General features: G+C 38.9%; 1 protein-coding gene across 1 annotated transcript in view; it reads right to left on the reverse strand.

The window, feature by feature from the left end:
• NBEA (neurobeachin) overlaps positions 1-19895 on the reverse strand; it is a 4581458-nt gene that overhangs the window by 698457 nt on the left and 3863106 nt on the right. The window contains exon 51 of the mRNA XM_044072852.1: positions 5747-5859. Within this exon, the coding sequence (XP_043928787.1) occupies positions 5747-5859 (113 nt within the window). The remainder of the gene's footprint in view (positions 1-5746; positions 5860-19895) is intronic.

The following is a 19895-nucleotide window of genomic DNA, read 5'->3' on the forward strand; positions in this document are numbered from 1 at the left end:
AAAATCTGTGCATGATACAGGAAAAACAGCACAGAGATGATGTGATATATTTCACTGGACCAATACAGGTTTTACAGTTACCTGAACTTTCAAACTCACAAGTGCCTTTTGTCTGTGATTAATAACTTACCAATGTTGGATACAGTGCCTTGTGTACAAATGTTTGTTGGGATCCAGAAGACAAAAATGGCTATGAATGTTCACTGCTGGTACTTGGCAATATAAAACAATGGGCCCAATTCCAAAAGACTTGCTCCCAGTGTAAGGGAACACACACTGAGAGCAGGTGTTTTGGAATCTGGCCCCCAGAGCAAGCCTGTTTATAGACAAGCCTTACATCAAACTAAGTCACTTATGCTGACAGCAAGTCTTTCGGAATCTGGGCAGACTTACACTGAGAGCAGCTCTTCCGTAATCTGGCCCATTATCTATGAAATTATTTAAGGCTTCCTCCAAAATTTCTCAAAGTTTTATGACTCCTAATACAAGCAGTACAGAATGCACTTAGATGATTTCATGCAGCTAACACCTTTGTAACTTTATCTTCATGTATTTTCATTGCAGATTACTCTCTAAATTTGGGGGTAAGCACACAAATTCAATGATAGAAAAAGCTGCTATTTTGGAAAAATAAATCTGAATTTTCTTACACATATAATGACAGCTCAATAAAGATATGCTCTTCTGCTGCATTCATCACCCTAACAGCAGCCATATACTCACTCCTAATAATATTGAAATGTAATGTGCAGCACTGTCACTGTCACGTGCATTAATAACCCTGCACCCTTACTATACAACATTATTCTCCAATGTTATAAACAAACATTAATTTAAACAAATGATAACATTTTTGATCAGGGAAAGAGTATCCTCAGTATTCTACTGGCTACTGGTGAGAATAATATTCAGCACATCACTGTCTTAGCACTGATAGGAAATTCTGACAATGATTCTAGCACAATTCAAAGATATACCTAGCAGGGAACTTAATCTAATTGTCAACAGGAAACTATAATACAGTTATAGCAAGGACATTCTGCACTGGACCTGGATTGCTTTGTTGAGATATGTTGGGATTTTTTTTTTATACCAAGTAAGCTAACTTGTACAGAACCTTATGATCATAAAGTTAATCTTACTGTCCTTAAATATTTAAAGAAATCCTTATGGTAGAACAGTAGTATTAATACACTTTATAAGACAAAGAAACACACTTATTCTGTTTTGAGACCGTCTCTCTCCCTCCCCCTCCGTCTCAGTCTCTCTCTCTTTCTAATGTATATGAAGATATGTGCTGATTCATCTCCAAAGAATTCCGGGTAGAAATTTAGAAAAAAAGTATTCTGGACATGCAAGCCTATACTTATCCTGTATATAAAGTAACAGGGGCTCTAAAGTTCCCTTCCATAGCATCAAGAAAATATAATGTCCTTTATTTACTATGTTAGTAGTATGTTTGGCGTTAAGTAAAGGCAAGAAAAACATCTACATAGTTATCACAGTATACCCGGGGTAATCATTTTTACTAAAGCAGGAAGTGAAGGGTATTCTCCTTTGGTTATTAAACCATTCTCTTACTCTCTTCAACACCACTTCAGTCTTCCTTCTTGGAAAATGCCAAAAATTCTCTCTATTTATAAGGGAAGTGTTAGAACAGAGAACAGAAACTGCTGTTAAAAGGAATAATTAACATTGCATATAAAATGTTGCACAATAACTATAGGAATGAATCAGAGGAGGTCAAAAAAGATTGGGAAGAGAGATTACATAAGCGATTCACAAAAAAAAAATGAAAAGACATATGTATGGCTCCCAAATATGCAACAAAGTCTAGAAGATTTTGGCATGACATATGATCATGTCAAGCACCCAAGCAAAACAAACACTGCTCGTGACTGTCTTTATGGGGGAATCTGTTTCCCACACTGACATTTTCCCTTTCTAGATGACGTGTACCCTTACAACAAAAGTAAAGAAATCAGGGATTAGATAAAACCCCAAAGGGGCACTTATCTGAAACAGTTTGATAACCAGCAGATGAAAGAAGTGTTCAGACTGCCAATCGAAGATGGCATTTGGACTGGTGGCAAAGTTGTTGTGAGGCAGGTACATCTATACATCACCTTTATGCCCTATGTCATTAGCAGCGAGCATATGTGTGATGTATGACATCCTTAAAATCCTAAGACTTTGGTGTAATGGTTAGACATTGGGCTGCCCTTAGCAGGGGATCCCTTGAGTAAGGAATACTGCAAAAGTGTTGAGAAAAGACATCTGCTTTGTCAGGGATGGCCTGCATCTATCTCCCCATGGCTTTCATACACTGGCTAAAACCGTGTTCACCCATATAGTGTTTTTTTTTAGAGAATGTCAGTCTCCAAAAGCTCCAAACATAACAAAAGAGAATCCAGATAACATAATGAAACTAATGCACAATGTTAGGAGCCTCAACAAAGCTCCACTCCCTACAGGCACTGCTTACCCTGGAATGCAATGATGTTCAGGCCCACTGAACTAGACAAAAAAACTAAAGGCAGTGATGTTTCTATAGTCAAAATCAAAATTTTACCTCCAGACTCATGAGACAGGATAATGACCTGGAACTCCTCCATGTCCAACTTGACATTAACAAAACCCCATATCACATTACTGCTAACAACAAGGCCCCCCCCCCACTATGCCTCTCTTGGCTCATACCAACTACTTGACTAGTATGGAGTCCCTTAGACCAAACACCATTCTCTTAAGGGAGTTCAACTATCCTCCCATCAACTGGGAGACTTGTACATCCAATAACATTTATGCCCAGAGATTCCTGGTCTTGCATAAATACAAACTGTCTGGACCAGTTAGCCTGCACTCCAACAAGGGATGACAAAATCCTGGACTTGGTCCTCACGAATAGGGCAGCTCTGTAACTTCCTTCCTAGTAAATGTGGACCATAAATTAATCACATTTATCACAAAACTAAACTTACTAGTATCTTTAAATACCTCAGTATTCACATATTATGGGAAGGCTAATCTATAAAACTCAATGATGACCTGCCTAAATTCAACATCCCCTTCCAATCTGATGACCCCACTGCATATGGAGAATTCTTTACCACTAAATTCTATGCAGATGTGAATATCTGTATATATGCATCTTATCCCAATAAAAGTAAATACAATGCCAAATTTAAAAATAAGCCTGTGGTGTAAACCAGACGAACAGGTTCTACAATAAAAGAAAAAGACAAACTAATTTCATGTAATAATAAATGTAGTTTTCTAATTGTTAAAAACACTCATGGAAAACTTAACAAGGACTTCGATCACCAATCAGATCAACAAAAGCTACACGCCCATCCTGAAATCTCACAAGAACAAGTCCTCAAAGCACTTTCTAAGGTCAAGAACATGGATTTTATATGGCCAGATAACATACTTGTCTGAAACAGCACCTTTCAAAATCATTACAGAGGCTATTCAGTATCAGCTTCCAAACAGGCTTTGTGCCAGACAAATGGAGGATAGCACAAGTCATCCTCCTGCACAAATGTGGGGTATCAGTAGACCCCAGGTAATTATACACTCATAAGTCTCACCATCCTCATCTGTAAGGCTATGAAGAACATTATGGAAATAATAAATAAGGACAAAGGTAACCTATGAACTCTTGACCCAAGCCACCATGTCTATGTTAAGTGTAAAACCTGCCTGTTTAAGCCGGTTGACTTCTTCAAAATGTTAATGAAGCAACAAATAAGAGAAAAATCAATACACACAGCATATCTAGACCTCGCAAAGACTTCTGATACCATTCCACATTCAGGTATTGTTGATAAAATCTTTCCGTTAAATGTTAATCCCTATGTGACTCATGGGATAGCAAACTGACTCAAAAACAGAACCCAGGAAATTAGGGTAGGTGGCTCTACCTACTCCTAAAGACTTGTCACCAGTGACACACCTCCAGGGTTCATTGCTTGGGTCACTCCTTTTAGGCATTTACTTATCAGAGATCAAAACTAATGATAAGGGTTTACATGATGACTGTAAAGTTGGTGCTATCATAAACTCTCCTGAGGTCTCCAGAATCCTCCGAGACTGCCTTTCTCATACAAACAGCAGATCCCATAACCATGGACTAAACTAAATGCCAAAAAAATGTGTAATAATCTCCTTCAGCAAAAAAAGATGCCCTCTGTAACCATCACATCAACAACACACCTAAAATTGATCCAATAGCTCAGAACCTGGGAACCTATATGGACAATTGTCTGTCCTTTGATAGCCATGAGTCCACTTTTGCAAGACAGTCCTTTCTCATTGCACAGCTCATTTGTAAGAATATGGTGTCCAGTGCAAGGAATGTGATCATTATACTGTATTTGGCACTTAAGCATATCATTGAGTACAATGCCCCATTTGCTATGTATTTGTCCAAACACTTAACACAACATGAACAACCACAATACTGTCTCCTCAAGAAAATCAAGGGCACAAAGCATAAAACCTACACTGGCCGTCTCAAAGCCGAATTCATCTTCTTGGTATCGCACAGGCTACTGAGGAATAATCTCTGCCTCACAAACACAGCTTCAACAGTCCCTGCATTCTCAGACCAACTGCACATCTGCAAGTCCAGGAGTAGCATAAACACCTGCTCAAGAGATCGTAATCTTTTCTACAGCATAAATAGAATACTTTTGAGTGTTAGAAATGCTTCACAGAGAATACCACTTCTTTGGAACACTCTTCCCTGTCACATAAAGCAAAGTACTTTCCTTATTCTTTTCAAATGTAATCTGGACAGATTGATAGAAAACTCCAAATTCAAATGTGGGTTACTACACTTGACCCTTATGGATAGGGGGTAGAATAAATATTCTGTCAGGCAGAGCTAGGCTTGTAAAGATTCTCACGGGTCTGCACAGATTTTAACTGCAAGCATAGAAAAACAGATTTACAACACAAGACTGTTAATTACTGCTACGGTATTAAAAAGGGGTAAATTGGCAGTTAAACAGGCTTTTACACCAGTACAACTAATAATGTCCAGTCGGTAATTTGGGGCCGAATGTGATGCTAAACATCTAGGAGACTGACAGGCTTAAGCCAGATTGAAATGTTATAACTAACTGGCAGGACAGCAGGCATGAAAACAGTTACTGAAATATACTGATGACACTGACACAACATATACACTGCTACATACTGTTGTTGATTTATATATACACTGCTACATACTGTTGTTGATTTATATATACACTGCTACATACTGTTGTTGATTTATATAGACACTGCTACATACTGTTGTTGATTTATATATACACTGCTACAGACTGTTGTTGATTTATATATACACTGCTACAGACTGTTGATTTATATATACACTGCTACAGACTGTTGATTTATATATACACTGCTACATTCTGTTGTTGATTTATATATACACTGCTACATACTGTTGTTGATTTATATATACACTGCTACATTCTGTTGTTGATTTATATATACACTGCTACATACTGTTGTTGATTTATATATATACACTGCTGCATACTGTTCTTGATTTATACATATATATATATATATATATATATATACACTGCTACATACTGTTGTTGATTTGAACCAAACGACATGCTTGAAAATAATGTAGCACTTCACGGCTGCATATTCTGTTCCTAACAAAATCATACACCTCCATACAAACATTATAACAGTATTTTCTTAAAAAACAGCATTAAAATACCTTTGAGAGGTCCCTAAAGTTGCCTGGTAGGGTCAAATCCAGCTCTTCTGATTCGTAGTTTGTTAAAACCCATGGAAACACAGGATACTGGTTTAAGTCATTGTAAGTACGCCCTGGAGAAAAGGAATAGAGTGTTATACTGCAATTGGTGTGATCGTGTGTGCTAAAAACAGGAAACAGTACATAAAAAGAATACACAGATGCATAAATCAAGGCCTTGTTACGTAAAATGCATTATAATAATCAAAACTCCTTTTGTAAAATTATATATATATATATATATATATATATATACATATACATATATATATATATATATATATATATATATATATATATATATATATATGGGTCTACTGCTTACATTTGGTTGAAAATTATTTCAGGCAGCCCATTTCACTGAAAATGCATTTCACTGAAAACCCATTTGGTCGAAAATGGAATATATCCCCTGCTCCACTGCAGTGCGACCCTGGAGTGAGAATATAAAGTAAGAGGGGGTGTGGGGGGTGTAGCACCCCACATAATTGCAATGTATGCACTATTGTATACGTGTATCCATTAAAAATACATTGAAACATATAACGTCAGTAACAACTAGTTGAAAAATGTGGGGGGCTTCGCACTCCACACCCCCTAATGTGGGGGGCTGTGCCTTCCACACACACCCTTACTTTATATTATCACCCAGGGTCACACTGCAATAGGGCACTTCACTTCAATGGCTCTGCTGGACAGAGGCACAGGGAACTAAGCTAAGGGGGCAGCGAAAGCCAACACATTCTGGCTAATCTTATAAATGCCTTCGGGCAGATAGCCTAGTACTTACCTATCAACCTATAAATTCCCATTTTCGACCAAATGGAATTAACCAAATGAGCTTTCAATCAAATGAGCTTTCAGTGAAGTGGGCTGCCTGAAATCATTTTCGACCAAATGTAATTCGACTAAAAGCAGTAGACCAAAATATATATATATATATATATATATATATATATATATATATATATATATATATATAATAGAGCATTACTGTAAAATCAGAAAAGATCAAAAACTATTAAAATTAGAAAGCCAGTTTCATATCATCATCATGTAGATGTTAATGATTTTAAACCATAAGCTAAATTATATCTTCAGCTGTTAACAGGCACTCACTAGAGCATATGCATATAAAATACACTGCAATAAATCAGTGCTTTCCTAAAGACTTGAACTCAGGCTCACTATATCTTCCTTCCAGCCTGAGTTTATTTATGTTATAAAAATGTTAAGTACTTCTTGAGAGCACCTGATGCAAAATAAAGGATGTAGTGTTAATTCTGGGTGAACAGTTCCCAAAAGCAGAAAATGTGAGCAGTAGTCTGTGATCTACATAAATACATGCATTTGAAGTTTATTAAAGTAACCAAATGCCCTTGTCAGGTGATCGGGTGATTTTATGGGAAACAAAAATAAATTAATGTACAATTCTTTTCAAGTGTTTTCCTCCACGTTCCATCACTTTATAAACTACTTTTGTGAAGTTTGCAAAGGGGATATAAGGCACTGAGCTAATACCACCGTTTCTTTCACAAAGACCCATCTCACATTTGCATACTGTTTAGCAGTAACAGGATAACTACATTTTTTATTATCTACTATACGAATGTTCAGTATCAGGAAATAAATTTACACTTATAGAGACTAGCTCTTTCTGTGCAATGTAGGAAACTGCATTATTGCTCAAATACATCAATAAAATATTACTGATCACATTATAAAAGCATACAAAAACTAAAGTTCAGTGAAGAAATCATTTTAAACACCTTTATTAAATTATCACTTAAGACATTGACAAAAAGTCTTTAACAGATAAAAAAAAAAAAACATAACATTTTTCCATATAAATACATTATACATCACATATCTCTTCTTTCTTTTTAACTAACATTACATACACTGCTGAATTCCTGCTTCCCTTAAACCTCACTCCTCCTCCTGAACATTATTCTGCATGTATTATCACAATTTCCATTTATTTCAAGGTAACTTGCTCCTTCTCTTCTAAAGATACCTCTTCCAGTTATTTCATCTATTTTATAGTATTCAGTACTTCATATATAGCTGGTTTAGACTTTGATTTCTATTTTTATTAATTTTTTTGGTAGCCTACAGTACTAAACTTAGTAAAGTCTTACTATGTCTAGACAATTCGGATCCTGTGTCCCAACTCAAAAAATAATTTCCTTAGTTATAGCCATTTTTTCACCCAATATTTCTGACACAATATTTTGTAGGGATTTTTTTTAAATTAATCTGTGAACTCGTTACACTCCCAAAAAGTGTTTCCAGCTACCTCTTTCTTCCCCATCACACCACCGATCTACTTGAGGAAACATTCCTTGAAGTCTGCTTGGGAACCAGTCATCCCCATAAGGAAACACTTGGAATACCTGTAGTTATAGAAAAGTTGCCACTGCCGCCATGCATTTGGTAAACATCCAGAGGGCTGTGGAGAGGCCAAAGGGCAATACCATGAACGAGTAATGACTGGCTCCCAGCTGGAAGCGAAGATGCTTCCTGGAGTGCCTGTCCATTTTCATGTGGTAGCAAGCATCCTGAAGATCTATAAAGCACATCCAGTCAATTCTCTTCATCAGTGGAAGGACTGACTGAACCGGGGCCATCCAGAATTTTGTTTGTACAAAAAATTTGTTCAACTAACTTAGATCCAAAACTTGCCTTAGGTTTTTCTTTGGCACTGAAAATAATTTGGATCCCCTCTGGTCTGGTGGAACCTCTTGGATTACTACATTTTAGGAGCTTTTCTATTTCTGAAGCAGCAAATTCCCTTTACCAGAGTGGGGCATCAGAAATTTTCTTTTGAGCAGGGGGAAGTAGTGTGAGTTGGAATGAAGTAGCCTCTGGTTATTATTGTCTGCACCCATTTGTTCCAGGTTATAGTTGTCCAGGCTGTGGCTTACAAAGACAAGTGCCCCCCAACTGCCTCCAGAGTAGGACAGTTGGGTAACCTCTCAGAAGCAATGATAGGGCTTCTCAGAGAAAGGACCTCTGAAGTCCTGATTTTGCGGACCATCTCTGCCTCTCGGGCGACATCCATTAACAGTGTTTTCCCCTCTACCACGGGAAGCTCGCTATCAAGAAGTGTCAGATGAAAATCCCTGAGATTTTCTGAACCACAATCTCTCCCCCGCTTTTGATTTTTACAGAAAGTCCTCTGGAGGGTCAAGAATTTGATTCCTATTGCAGACAGAGATTTGCCATCTTGTTTGATTCTGGAAATATTTTTTTTAACTTCTGGACCAAAAAGAATTGATCTATCATAAGTGCCATTAATGAAGGATGTCTTGAAGTGCTCCACAAAATCACAAAGCCACATGCAGGCATGCCTTCTGATGGAAATACCAGTGTCAACTGCTCTAGACACCTCTTCTATGGCATTAGATACAAGGCGCACAAATGCAATAGACAAGGAAAGTAGGGCAGCCATCTCTGAAGCAAGGGTCTTTTTCTGATCTGCAGATAAGGTTCCTGGAAAAGAAGTGGAAATCTCCTTGACCAAATCGCTTTCAAAACATGTGAAATGTGCCAGATAGATAAGCACTGAGTGTGAGATTCTCAATTCAGCAGTTGGACAGAGGAGCTCTCAGATTTCCTTCTTTGTGGCTGCCACTGCAACCACCACCATATAATCTACTGTTGGGCCTTTGTTCCAGTGTAAAAGTTCCTTGGAAGCCACAATGAACTTGTCTGGCTTCTTGGGAATGGGTTCAACGGTATCAGGTTCCTTCCATGCCTAGGATGCGATAAGGTCTACCAGCTTATCCATGGGGGTTACGACCCAAGAAGTAGTTGGGCCAGAACCAAAACCCTTGAAGAAGACCAATGCCTCAGAAGAAGGTGTTTGGGAAGACCAATCCCTTCAAGGATCTTTCTGAACAAGGCATCCTCAAGGGGGGATCTGGGGGAACCTTCTCTCTCATTGAAATCGGTATCAGTGGCTGGAAATTTCTCAGCAAAATCCAAGTGCCTCCACTTCTAGCTGCATTTTCTGGGAACCTCTTCCATGGGTTGCTAGTGTAAGTTATCAGAAACATACAAGGACTCACACTGGAGGACAAGATCAAGGCTCTCAAAAAATGGATGCCCTGATAGGACCAGAAAAGCAGGCTGCAGACCCTGGGAGATCCTATGGGGGATGGGTTGGATCTGACTGAGAAGGAGATCTTGCCCTTGGTTGAGACAGCACTCTCGTAAAGGCAGAACTCGTAACAGTTTGAGGGAGCTTACCCATCAGGTCCAAAACCCAGGCAGAAACTCAACCCTGGAAGCAGCCCAGCTCATATCTGAGGCAGTTGCCAGAACTGAGCCGTCAAGCACCGAAGCTCTTAACAGAAAGAAGGGATCCGAGGATCCTGGATCCAAACCCAACCTGCTGGAGTCAATGCAGACACTATGTCTCCAGATGGCTCCAACAATATTGGAGCTGACCTCGACAGAGAACCGACTGGAGTTGAGGAAACATGAAGTCTCAGCTATTATGCAGCTCTACCTGGGCAAGGGTTGAATCCAAGATCTCTCATCCAGAAGGTCAGATCAGAGGAAAAGCCATCAATGGATGCCAGGGAAAGGTGTCTATATTGGATCCAACCGAAATCGGAGCCAGTAGTAACTCCAACTGGATCTGGGTCCATAGAAAAATGCTGCATCAATCAGTCCACATTGGTTTTGGTAAGACTCCTGGACAATTTGACTTATATGAGAGATGACGCCAGGGAAGGAGGTCTGAAGTAAGGACAATGTTCTTGCAGAATGGAATATCTAAGCTGCAGTGATGCACAATCTAGTGTGAACCCAAAAGTCATAAGGCCTAAGGCAATCAGATCTAATGGAGGCACTGGATCTAAAGATTTAGCTACCTTAGCAGCTGGCGCAAAAGGAATGGTCAGATCTGGGGAGCATTTCCTCAAGGATTTCTATTTTTCAGAAGAAGGTCTGTCATTTGATTTAGTCAAAGCAACAGAAGGGGACAAAGTCCCAGGTTTTCCAGAGAAGTCTTCGTACCAGGTGAAGATTAGATGAAACTCTTCAGTATCAATTTGTTTTTTCTCTCTACCAGTGCTCTCTGACCAAAACCTTCACATATGGAGTAGGTAACATCGAGAAGAGCAGGACCAAGACAGTATACACATTTGCCATGTGCATCTGGATTTAGCAATTTGTGTGAACATTGCACACATTTTTAAATCCTGGTGGTTTGTCAGACATAATGACAAAAGGAAAAGGCATACAATAATAAAGTGCAGATAACAATAAATGTAAATATGAACAGTTATAATATGTATAAAACTTATCAACTATTAAATATCACTTCTAAAACTCAGACTATGACAGAAACTAACTAGTAACATTATAAGCTACCTAAAAGTCTAAACTACTTTAACTACTAAATGACCACACCCTAGTAAACAAAGTAATAAAAGGAGGAGAATATTTTGCTGAAAATCCCAAAATACAGGGGAGGAGGGAGAAAGGATCCCATAAAAAGGGAAATTAAGGAATAAATAACAATAATAATGATCAAAGTCTTATCTTTTTTTTTTTTTTGAAGAAAGGAACGCCAGCCATGCCTGAACAAGATAGAACTTGTCAGCACTCAAAAGTGGCAAGTGAGACCTGACGCAACTCCAAGGGGATTATGGGTAGGAGAGAAGCCAGAGCACCAGATCCTAAGCTTCAAAATGGCTGAGGACAGATCCAACATCAGACCTGAGACCCATGTGTAGAGAAATGGATGGAAACGTCATCAGATTCTCGGATGCTCTGTCCTTTAACATTACCACTTACTGAAACACCTTTTCTTGAGCGTCTCATACTCAAACAGCTTTTCTTAATTTTGATCCCTGATGTTTGTAACTTTATCAGTTCATCTGAACAGATGTTTAAAGCTTGTTCCATTTTTCCAGCCCAGCCTTTTCTTATTTGAGTTGATATACTCTTTCAAAGTTTAGCTTATTTTAGTCATCTCTGAGCACATTTGGTTTATTTTTCCCTCTAGATTACTGGAAGCCATGTCTTGCACCAAAGCTGGAGTTTGAACTGCTTTTTGCTGAACAGCTGCAGGATTCTTTCCAGTCACTGTTTTCTCTTCACCTTTTCTATTTGATTTTCTTTCAGGCTCTCTAAGTTTCTTCTTTGCTACCATCCAGGCATTGCATAGTGCCTGAATTTACTAAAACTGGCAGAGTTACTGGCCCTTATCTCTCAGTTTCTATTTTCACACTGGGAGAGCTGAACTTAAGTTGTTGATCAGTGTAGAGCTATTTTGGAAGCAAGGATCTCTCTTATTTTATTCCAAGTCTCGCACTTATAAAGAAATATTCTTAAACTAGTCCTTTGGTCCTGACTACTACTCAGATGAGCCCTGCATGATTAATGGCACAGCAGGTGCAGGAGTGAGGGAGGGCAGCATGAGAATGAGCGGCCTATGCTGGTGCATCCATCCTGGGGGAAGGCTGTAGCTTTGGCTCACATCAATGAAAACAGTGAACTGCCTGCATTCAAAACACAGTGAGGCCATGAAATACAGCAATGCTTCATTTTGCTAAAGGGCTCACACTTTTGGCAGCAATCAAGCACCTTCAAGGAGCAGCAGATATGGAGTCCAAGAAGCTGACCAATGGGAGTAGCTTTGGTCCCACAGAGGAAAAATTCATTCTTCAATGATGACGATGGCAACACTCCCAAAATGCTTGACCCTCTATACTCAGGGAATGACTGCACCATGTTTTTCTCATTCAGGGGGATGAATGAGCCAACTGAGTGGTAGAAGGGATGACTACATTGTCAGGAAGACCAAAGGAGGAGGTTATTTTCTATATTTATCTGTATTTGATAGCGACTTTGCTGTGCTTTTACATTAAAACAATCCCGGATCATCCACCTCTTGGCAGAAGTTGCTTACCTGGTCTGTCTGAGTTTGGAATCACTCCAGGGAGCTCAAAGTGTGGCTGTTTATTTGTTAGATGGCAGAGGAATCAGTTTTCAAGCTTTTTTTCTCAGCTATAAATCAGACAAGTTTGCGAGGAGCTGCCCACTGAGCAGTAGCGGTTAGACGTGTCCTGTATTTTATTAAATGCCTAAACAGTAAACTTTCCCTCTAAAGTTAGGATTAGGTCTGAAACTTGTTGAACAGTGGGCATTGTGCAGAATTAAGCTTAGAGGAGCTCACCTGTGCATGGAATAGCAGTACCATTATCCTAATACCATATAACATCTTGACCTTAACCCCAGGAACTAGTATGCATATCGAATAGCACTACCATATCATAGTACTATATAAAATCTTTCCCTTAACCCCAGAAACTACCCCAGGAGACCCCGTTAAAATCCAATCTTTAATCTTAAACTGACCACACTATTATCAGACTGGACAACATGGACATGCAATTCCCAAATGTCTCTGTGGCCAGCTTGGTAGAAATGGCCATCCTAAGGCACTATAGCAATTGTCTCACGTTCTCAGATAACCAGTTAATCATCAACGAAAGTAACACAGTATGAGAGATGTAAATACGCAATGTCCCTGGAGGCAAACGTCTTGTATACAAAAGAGGTTGTTAGGAATACCCACACTACATCCTCACACACACTGCTTACCACACACACACAGATTGTCTTATGCTGAGGTGTTGAAAAGAAACCTTCCCAAATCTCAAAGTCCTCTAAAGTCAGTTAACAGTCACGCTGCTCCTCAGCAATCACTAAGACACACACCAAATGCAAAAGCAAACACTTCAATTAAGCCTACACCCAATGGTCTCCCATGAGCAAAGCACATAAGGCAAGCATATACTTTACCTAATACTCTTTGTCATTGAGGACTCCATCATATTACACACTGATGCCCCTCCCAACAGGTCAGGCATGGAGAAGATAATGATTTGTTGCCTATCTGGAGCCAGGATCCACAATACCATGCATGCACTCAGGTTCACTTCACCCAGGTACCAATATAATTTTCTCGTCATCAATGTGTGTGTAAATGACCCGAGACGCACCTCAATGGACTAGATGAAAAAAGATGGATCTCTTGAAAAATGTGTCACAGATACATACTCACCTTGCAGTGAGTAGCACTGCACATTCTCCAAGGATAAAAGCACAGTATGAACACAAAATGACTGATTTTAATAACTGATTTGTTTCTGGAGTCACTCCGGAGGACCAGATATCTGTCGACATGAGAGGTCATGGTCAACAGACCACATTGCTATGCCAAGGATCGGACTGCTGCTGTCCTCCCTAGGCTTTCAGATCTTGGCTAAAACTTTATCTACCCCATTTGAGCCTTTTTTAGGCAATGCTAAAAAGACAACACTACCAACAGATCAAAACGTTTCCAAGCAACCTGAAGGTGTTACTGCTCAGTTCTAGGAGCCTAAACAAAAAAAACTCCACAATCTTCAAGGCCTTCTCACTTTGGTGAAAGTATACATCTATGCTGTGACCGAGACTCAGTCTAAAGCCATAGAAAGTACTTTGGCAGCACAAGGCTTCCAAACATTCAGACCAACAACAACACAAATTGGGGTCAAACGTGGAGGTGCCTTGATCTACATTAATAAACATTCTTCTAGGTTGGTTTAACAGTAAGATACCATGGAGCTCATCCACGTGCAAGTCACCATAGATGAGGTCCCTCACCATACCATGGCTGGCTACAGGTCACCATTTATGCCCTAGAGTCTCACGACTCTTACCTTAACCTATTACAAGCACTCATCAGCCAAACAAATACCCTATTCATGGGTGACGTTAACTACCCCACTACAGACTAGGAAACTTACGCTGCCTCAAACTCACAGGCACACAACTTCTTGGAAGAGTGTATGCTCAAACCAGAGGATTAAACATAGAGAATCTGGTAATCACCAAGATGGGAGAGTGTCGCACACCCACACAACACCCCCCCCAATCCTCACTACTAAAGTCAGATCACAACGCTGTCTCCTTTGAAGCAAAAATCAACCTAGAAAACCCAGTAACAGTTAGGAACTATTCTAAGGCAAGCTACATTTTATTTTATTTTACATTTGTTGACTGGGCTACTCCAACTGGATATATGTCCATTTTCAGTAGAGGCCCGGGGAGACCAGCTCCACAAAAATAATAATAATAATAGCAGCTTCAGGTACAGTAACTATACAGACTAGAATACAATTGTTATATAGCAGCATAGCAAAATTATAATGTAACATTTTTAAAAGAAAGACTCAGAAAAGCAAATATTGGTATATATTAGGTGGAAACAAGTTCATACAGACAAGAAGTTTACTATAGAAGTACGTAGTCTGTAGTGGTTCCTATGAAACAGTAAGATTTTACAGACTTTAATTAGCTTAACAGGTCCTACTCTCTATGGTTGAAGAAAGAGTTTGACATACAATAGCAACAGTGAGATAAGTAGACAGTAGACCTAGCTGGAGGGGATTATTAGTCTTGGTAACTACAGGGGCATAGCCAGTGGATTTTGAGGTCATAGCCAGAGGGGATTATTAATCTGGGTAACTACATGGGCATAGCCAGTAGATTTTGAGGTGTTTTTTAAGTTGCTTTTTGAAAAGTAGTAGAGATCACTGGGAAGCAGATTCCAGGTTTTTCCCACGATGTTGGAGAACAGTGAATCCCCAGCCTTATTTTTGGATTTAAGTGTGGTTACTAGTACTTTATTTGCTGAGCGAAGGGTTGTAAGATTGTTATAATGGGTGAAAAGGCTAGTAAGTATTGGAGTATTACTGGGATGATAAAGGATCTTGTGGGCAATAATAAGTTGGTGAAATAGAAGCTGATTATGTAGTTCCAGCCATCCTAGTTGCTTTAAGTTTTGACAGTGGTGGGTTCTAAATGAGGAACCAGTAGCAAATGTTGCAATGTTATTGTCGGAGGTTGCCAGTTTGTTGAGGTTGTTTTTTGATAGATTGGTATAGATGGGTGAGGCATAGAGGAGGGTAGAGATAAGATGGGTATGGGCAATAGTAGTTCTAGCTAATGGCGTTAGGAAGGATGTAATTCTGTAGAGGGAGCCTAGTTTTCTATTAACTGATTTTATAGAAGTGTTGATATGTGCATCAAAGTTAAGATTGTGGTCTATTGTTACACCTAAGCGTTTGGTGGTTAGGTCTGGAGATATGACAGTGCCATTATTGGATATAACTGTAAAGTCTATTGGGGAGGACTTTTGTGTGGTGGTGAAGAGCAGTAATTTTGTCTTTTTGCGATTCAGGAGGAGACAGCGCTGTAAGAACCAGTTTTCAACTATGTTACATACTTTTTGGGTGAGGGAGTTGAGTTCAGGTGAAGAGGTAGCGGAAGCATATTAATGTGGAGTCATCTGCATATTGTATACAAGTAGCTTGAGGAATATTTACATTTAGATCATTGATAAAAATTGAGAATAGGAGAGGGCCCAAAATTGAGACTTGACGGACACTGAGGATAATAGGTAGGTGTGAGGATAGATTATTATCCCAAAGCACAGTCTGTTACCTGTTTTCTATGTAGGATTAAAACCACTGTAATGCCTGTGTATCTAGTGAGAGGGATTTAAGTATATTTGTAAGAAGGTGATGGTTAACCATATCAAAGGATTTTGAGAGGTCAATAAAAAGTGCAGAGGATAGAGTACTGTTGTTACGATTTTTGTTAATGCAGTCAGAAAAAGATAACAGGGCTGTGGTGGTACTATGGAAAGGCCTAAAGCCATGCTGACGGTTAGCTAGTAAGTTATTTTGGAGTAGGTGGTCTAGTAGTTGACGGTGTATGCATTTTCCATTATGTTTGCTAAAGGAGAGAGTAAGGCTATTGGGCGACAGTTTGAGAGTTCATTCGAGTTGCTGCCCTTATGTAGTGGGATAACGTGGGAGAAATTCCAGAGAGATGGGACAGTTCCTTCAGTAATGTTTCTATTTATTAGGATGAAAATAGGAAAGGCTACAACTTTTACTGCTATTTGCAAATATTCTGCTCGTAGAAGGTCAGCAGAGTGGGTACATGGTTTGAGTTTTTGAAGAAGGGTGCAGATGGGGGTTGTTGGGACTGGTTGTAAATGAAATGAGGGAGGTAAACTAGTTGTGACGGATGACATGCTTGTACTAACGGGTGGTAGTGAATTAGCTAGAGATTGGATGGCCTCAGTAAAGAACGTATTAAAGGCATCAGCAATATGCTTGGGATTCTCATGGGTGGAGCTTGCTGGGGTAGGTGTTTTGTAGTGACCAGGATGTAAGTGAGTACTTATACCTGTCCAGAATTTTTGTGGTTTATGTTGGTGAGTTTGATGGATATGATAGTAAAAGGTTTTTTTTGTCTAGAAGTACTGATTTTTTGGTAGCATTTCTCAGCTGTCTAAATATTTGATAATCTGTTGGGTTTTTAGTTGTTCGCCATTTGGCCACGATTTTATTTCTTAGTAGAATTTTATTCCTTGTTACTTTTGTAAGCCATGGAGCAATTTTAGTCCTATTTCTGATAGAGGGAGTAGGGGCATGGTAGTCCAGGATTTCTAAGAATTTGGTATTAAAGTAAGACACTGCTTCATCTAATTGGAGGTGTTTTAGGGGTGACCAATCACATGCTTTAAGTTCAGTTTGGAATCTATCTGGACAAGTAACTGAATTAATGTCAGAAAAAAACACTCTATGAGCGGCTGACTACTGAGATACTTTCAGTACGTAAGAGTGAGTGTGGAGGTGAGGATACAATGGTAGTGATAGTAGGGGATAGCTGCGTGCAATTCGAGAGGAATGTAGTAGATCGAGTGGGAAATAAAGATCAGTCTGATACAGGAGAGAGTTCCTTCTTCTTTTCTTTAGTTAGAGTCTAATCTTTCTTTAAGTTAAATTGTGAGGGAGAAGTGATAGAGATCATAGGGATCTAGCCTAGTTTAGGGTGCCTAGTGGGCAAAATGTATAATGCAGCAGAAGCTGGAGTTCGGAGACAGATGGTATAGATTTTGGGAAGACTGTGTAATCAGTTACGAGAGAACACAACAAGAGGAAAAGTTTATTTGTTAAGGAGTAGAGAGGGGATATGGCTGCTGGGTATCCTGGCTAGGTAGTGTGTTTTAATAAACACACAAGTTATTAAGCAAATGTTCAGTTATACTGCTAAGTTTAGATAACACATACTTTCTTGCCTCCTTTGGTAGCAAGGTTCTTAGGTAGGACGGCAAGTTTCTTTAGTTAAGGAAGAGTTGGCTGGAAATTGTTTGCAGGGGGTCCTTTTCACCAGGCAGGTATATTCTGAAAATTCTTAGTACAGGATAGAAGATTTAAAAGCTAGAAACATTAGAGAGAAAGAAAAACAATGAAGGGGTAAATAAAACAGTCCTTTAAAACAGAATTAGGGTAAAGACATTGACATTTCAGTAAAAAAAAAAAACACAAAAACATTCACTACTTGGATATCAAACAAATACGGTAGGCATACTACGGTAGCTAAGTCTATAGGCACCAGGCTAGTTTACAAACTAATACGGCACAGATTAAAACATTCAAAAGTAAGGGAAAAGTTCTTAGTAGCTTAGCACAGTCTGGCTAGGAGTGCTTTACAAGTTACAGCTAAGTAATGCCACATTTTAAATAGTGTAATCAATGTTGTACAGGGACAATGAGGCTGTTTGTAGCATAAAACTAAGTAGAAGCAAACACTTAAGGTATTCAGTTTGGACTAGTTCCTCTCATGTGACCACAAAAGTACGGAATAGGCAATAGCAAATCAGGTCAAATTATAGTAATTCCACATAGCCAGGAAGATAGTACAATTATGCAAACATATGGAGTCATAGTTTGTGAAAATTCCAGGGTCCCCCTTAACCCTGAGACCACTGCTACCTATGCATAATTATTCGGAATCCCCATACAAACATGCAAATGAATGCAGAGCGGCTGCCATACCTACCAGAAGTAAACACAAAACAAACCCCATTGGTGGAATCCTCACCTAAACAGAGTATATAATTAAAGAAGAAAACTCATACCCAAAATCAGGAAGGACAACAACCTTACAGGCAAGTGCTGTCTTGTACAACTAAACAAGAAACTAAGAAGTCTAAGTCCAACAAGGCCAACTACAAGGTCAGGGTAGCTTTGCAGGCTAAGTCCACGAAGCTGAGCTAACACCTTTTGATAAATCCCAAACTGGTCTTTTATTATACGAGAACAAAAACACTAAAACCACGTGTCACAAGCGCTTTCGCTCGGATGTTCCGAGCTTTTTCAAGTTGGTAAAAAAAATATGAAACATCAGTTTAAATAGCTGCTTGTGTTAATTAAACAATTAAACAATTTTGTAATTAAAGTGCTATTCAATTACAGACCGACCATTCAAGTAGAAAACTCATTGCAGGAGTACATAAAACTTTCCTTTGAAAATAACTTACATTTTTTTCAATGCATTAAAATGAATATTCATATTGCATGAATTTCCCTATCCACTTAATTAATAAAATATACTGAATACATTTAAAACTGCTGCATTTTAAAAAAAAAAAAACTTTAATATAATTTTATTATATTAGTGACTGTGAATTCCTTTGCTAGGAAAGCCTGTTTGTGGGTGGTTGTTGACAGGATCCTACTCTATTCATTACAAGTGAGTATAGGTACAATTATATGTATGTCAAAAACTTCTCCTTTTAAAATGTGTATCATATTTGAGTGTTATTGCTTTAGACTGTCTCATAATCTGGCCCTTCTTAGTTTTAAAACTGGCTTGATACTGATTGTGTCATTCAAACCAGGCCAGTTTCCTGCGTTTAGTCTAAGTTGCCATACCAATTCCCTATATTCTAGAGTGGCTTCCCAGTCACCCCCTCTTAAATCCCGATTTACCTGCTCCAGAATCATAAATTTAAAATTGTAGTTGGGACATACAAGGGAATGCTTGTAAAGGGCATTAGCTTCTTTGTTTTTAGATATTTCGTAAAAATGCTCATACATTCTCTTCTTAATTTCCCTTTCCGTCTTACCTACATAAAAACTTTTACAAAACATACACACCACCAAGTAAACCACTCCTCTTGAGTTGCATGTGAAATACGTGGGAGATTCAATTCTCATTTTTCTGGAGGGCAGATATATGCCTA

The sequence above is a fragment of the Protopterus annectens genome, chromosome 5.part1 (genome assembly GCF_019279795.1).
Source record: "Protopterus annectens isolate FY-2018-M chromosome 5.part1, PAN1.0, whole genome shotgun sequence".
Taxonomy (NCBI): Eukaryota; Metazoa; Chordata; order Ceratodontiformes; family Protopteridae; genus Protopterus; species Protopterus annectens.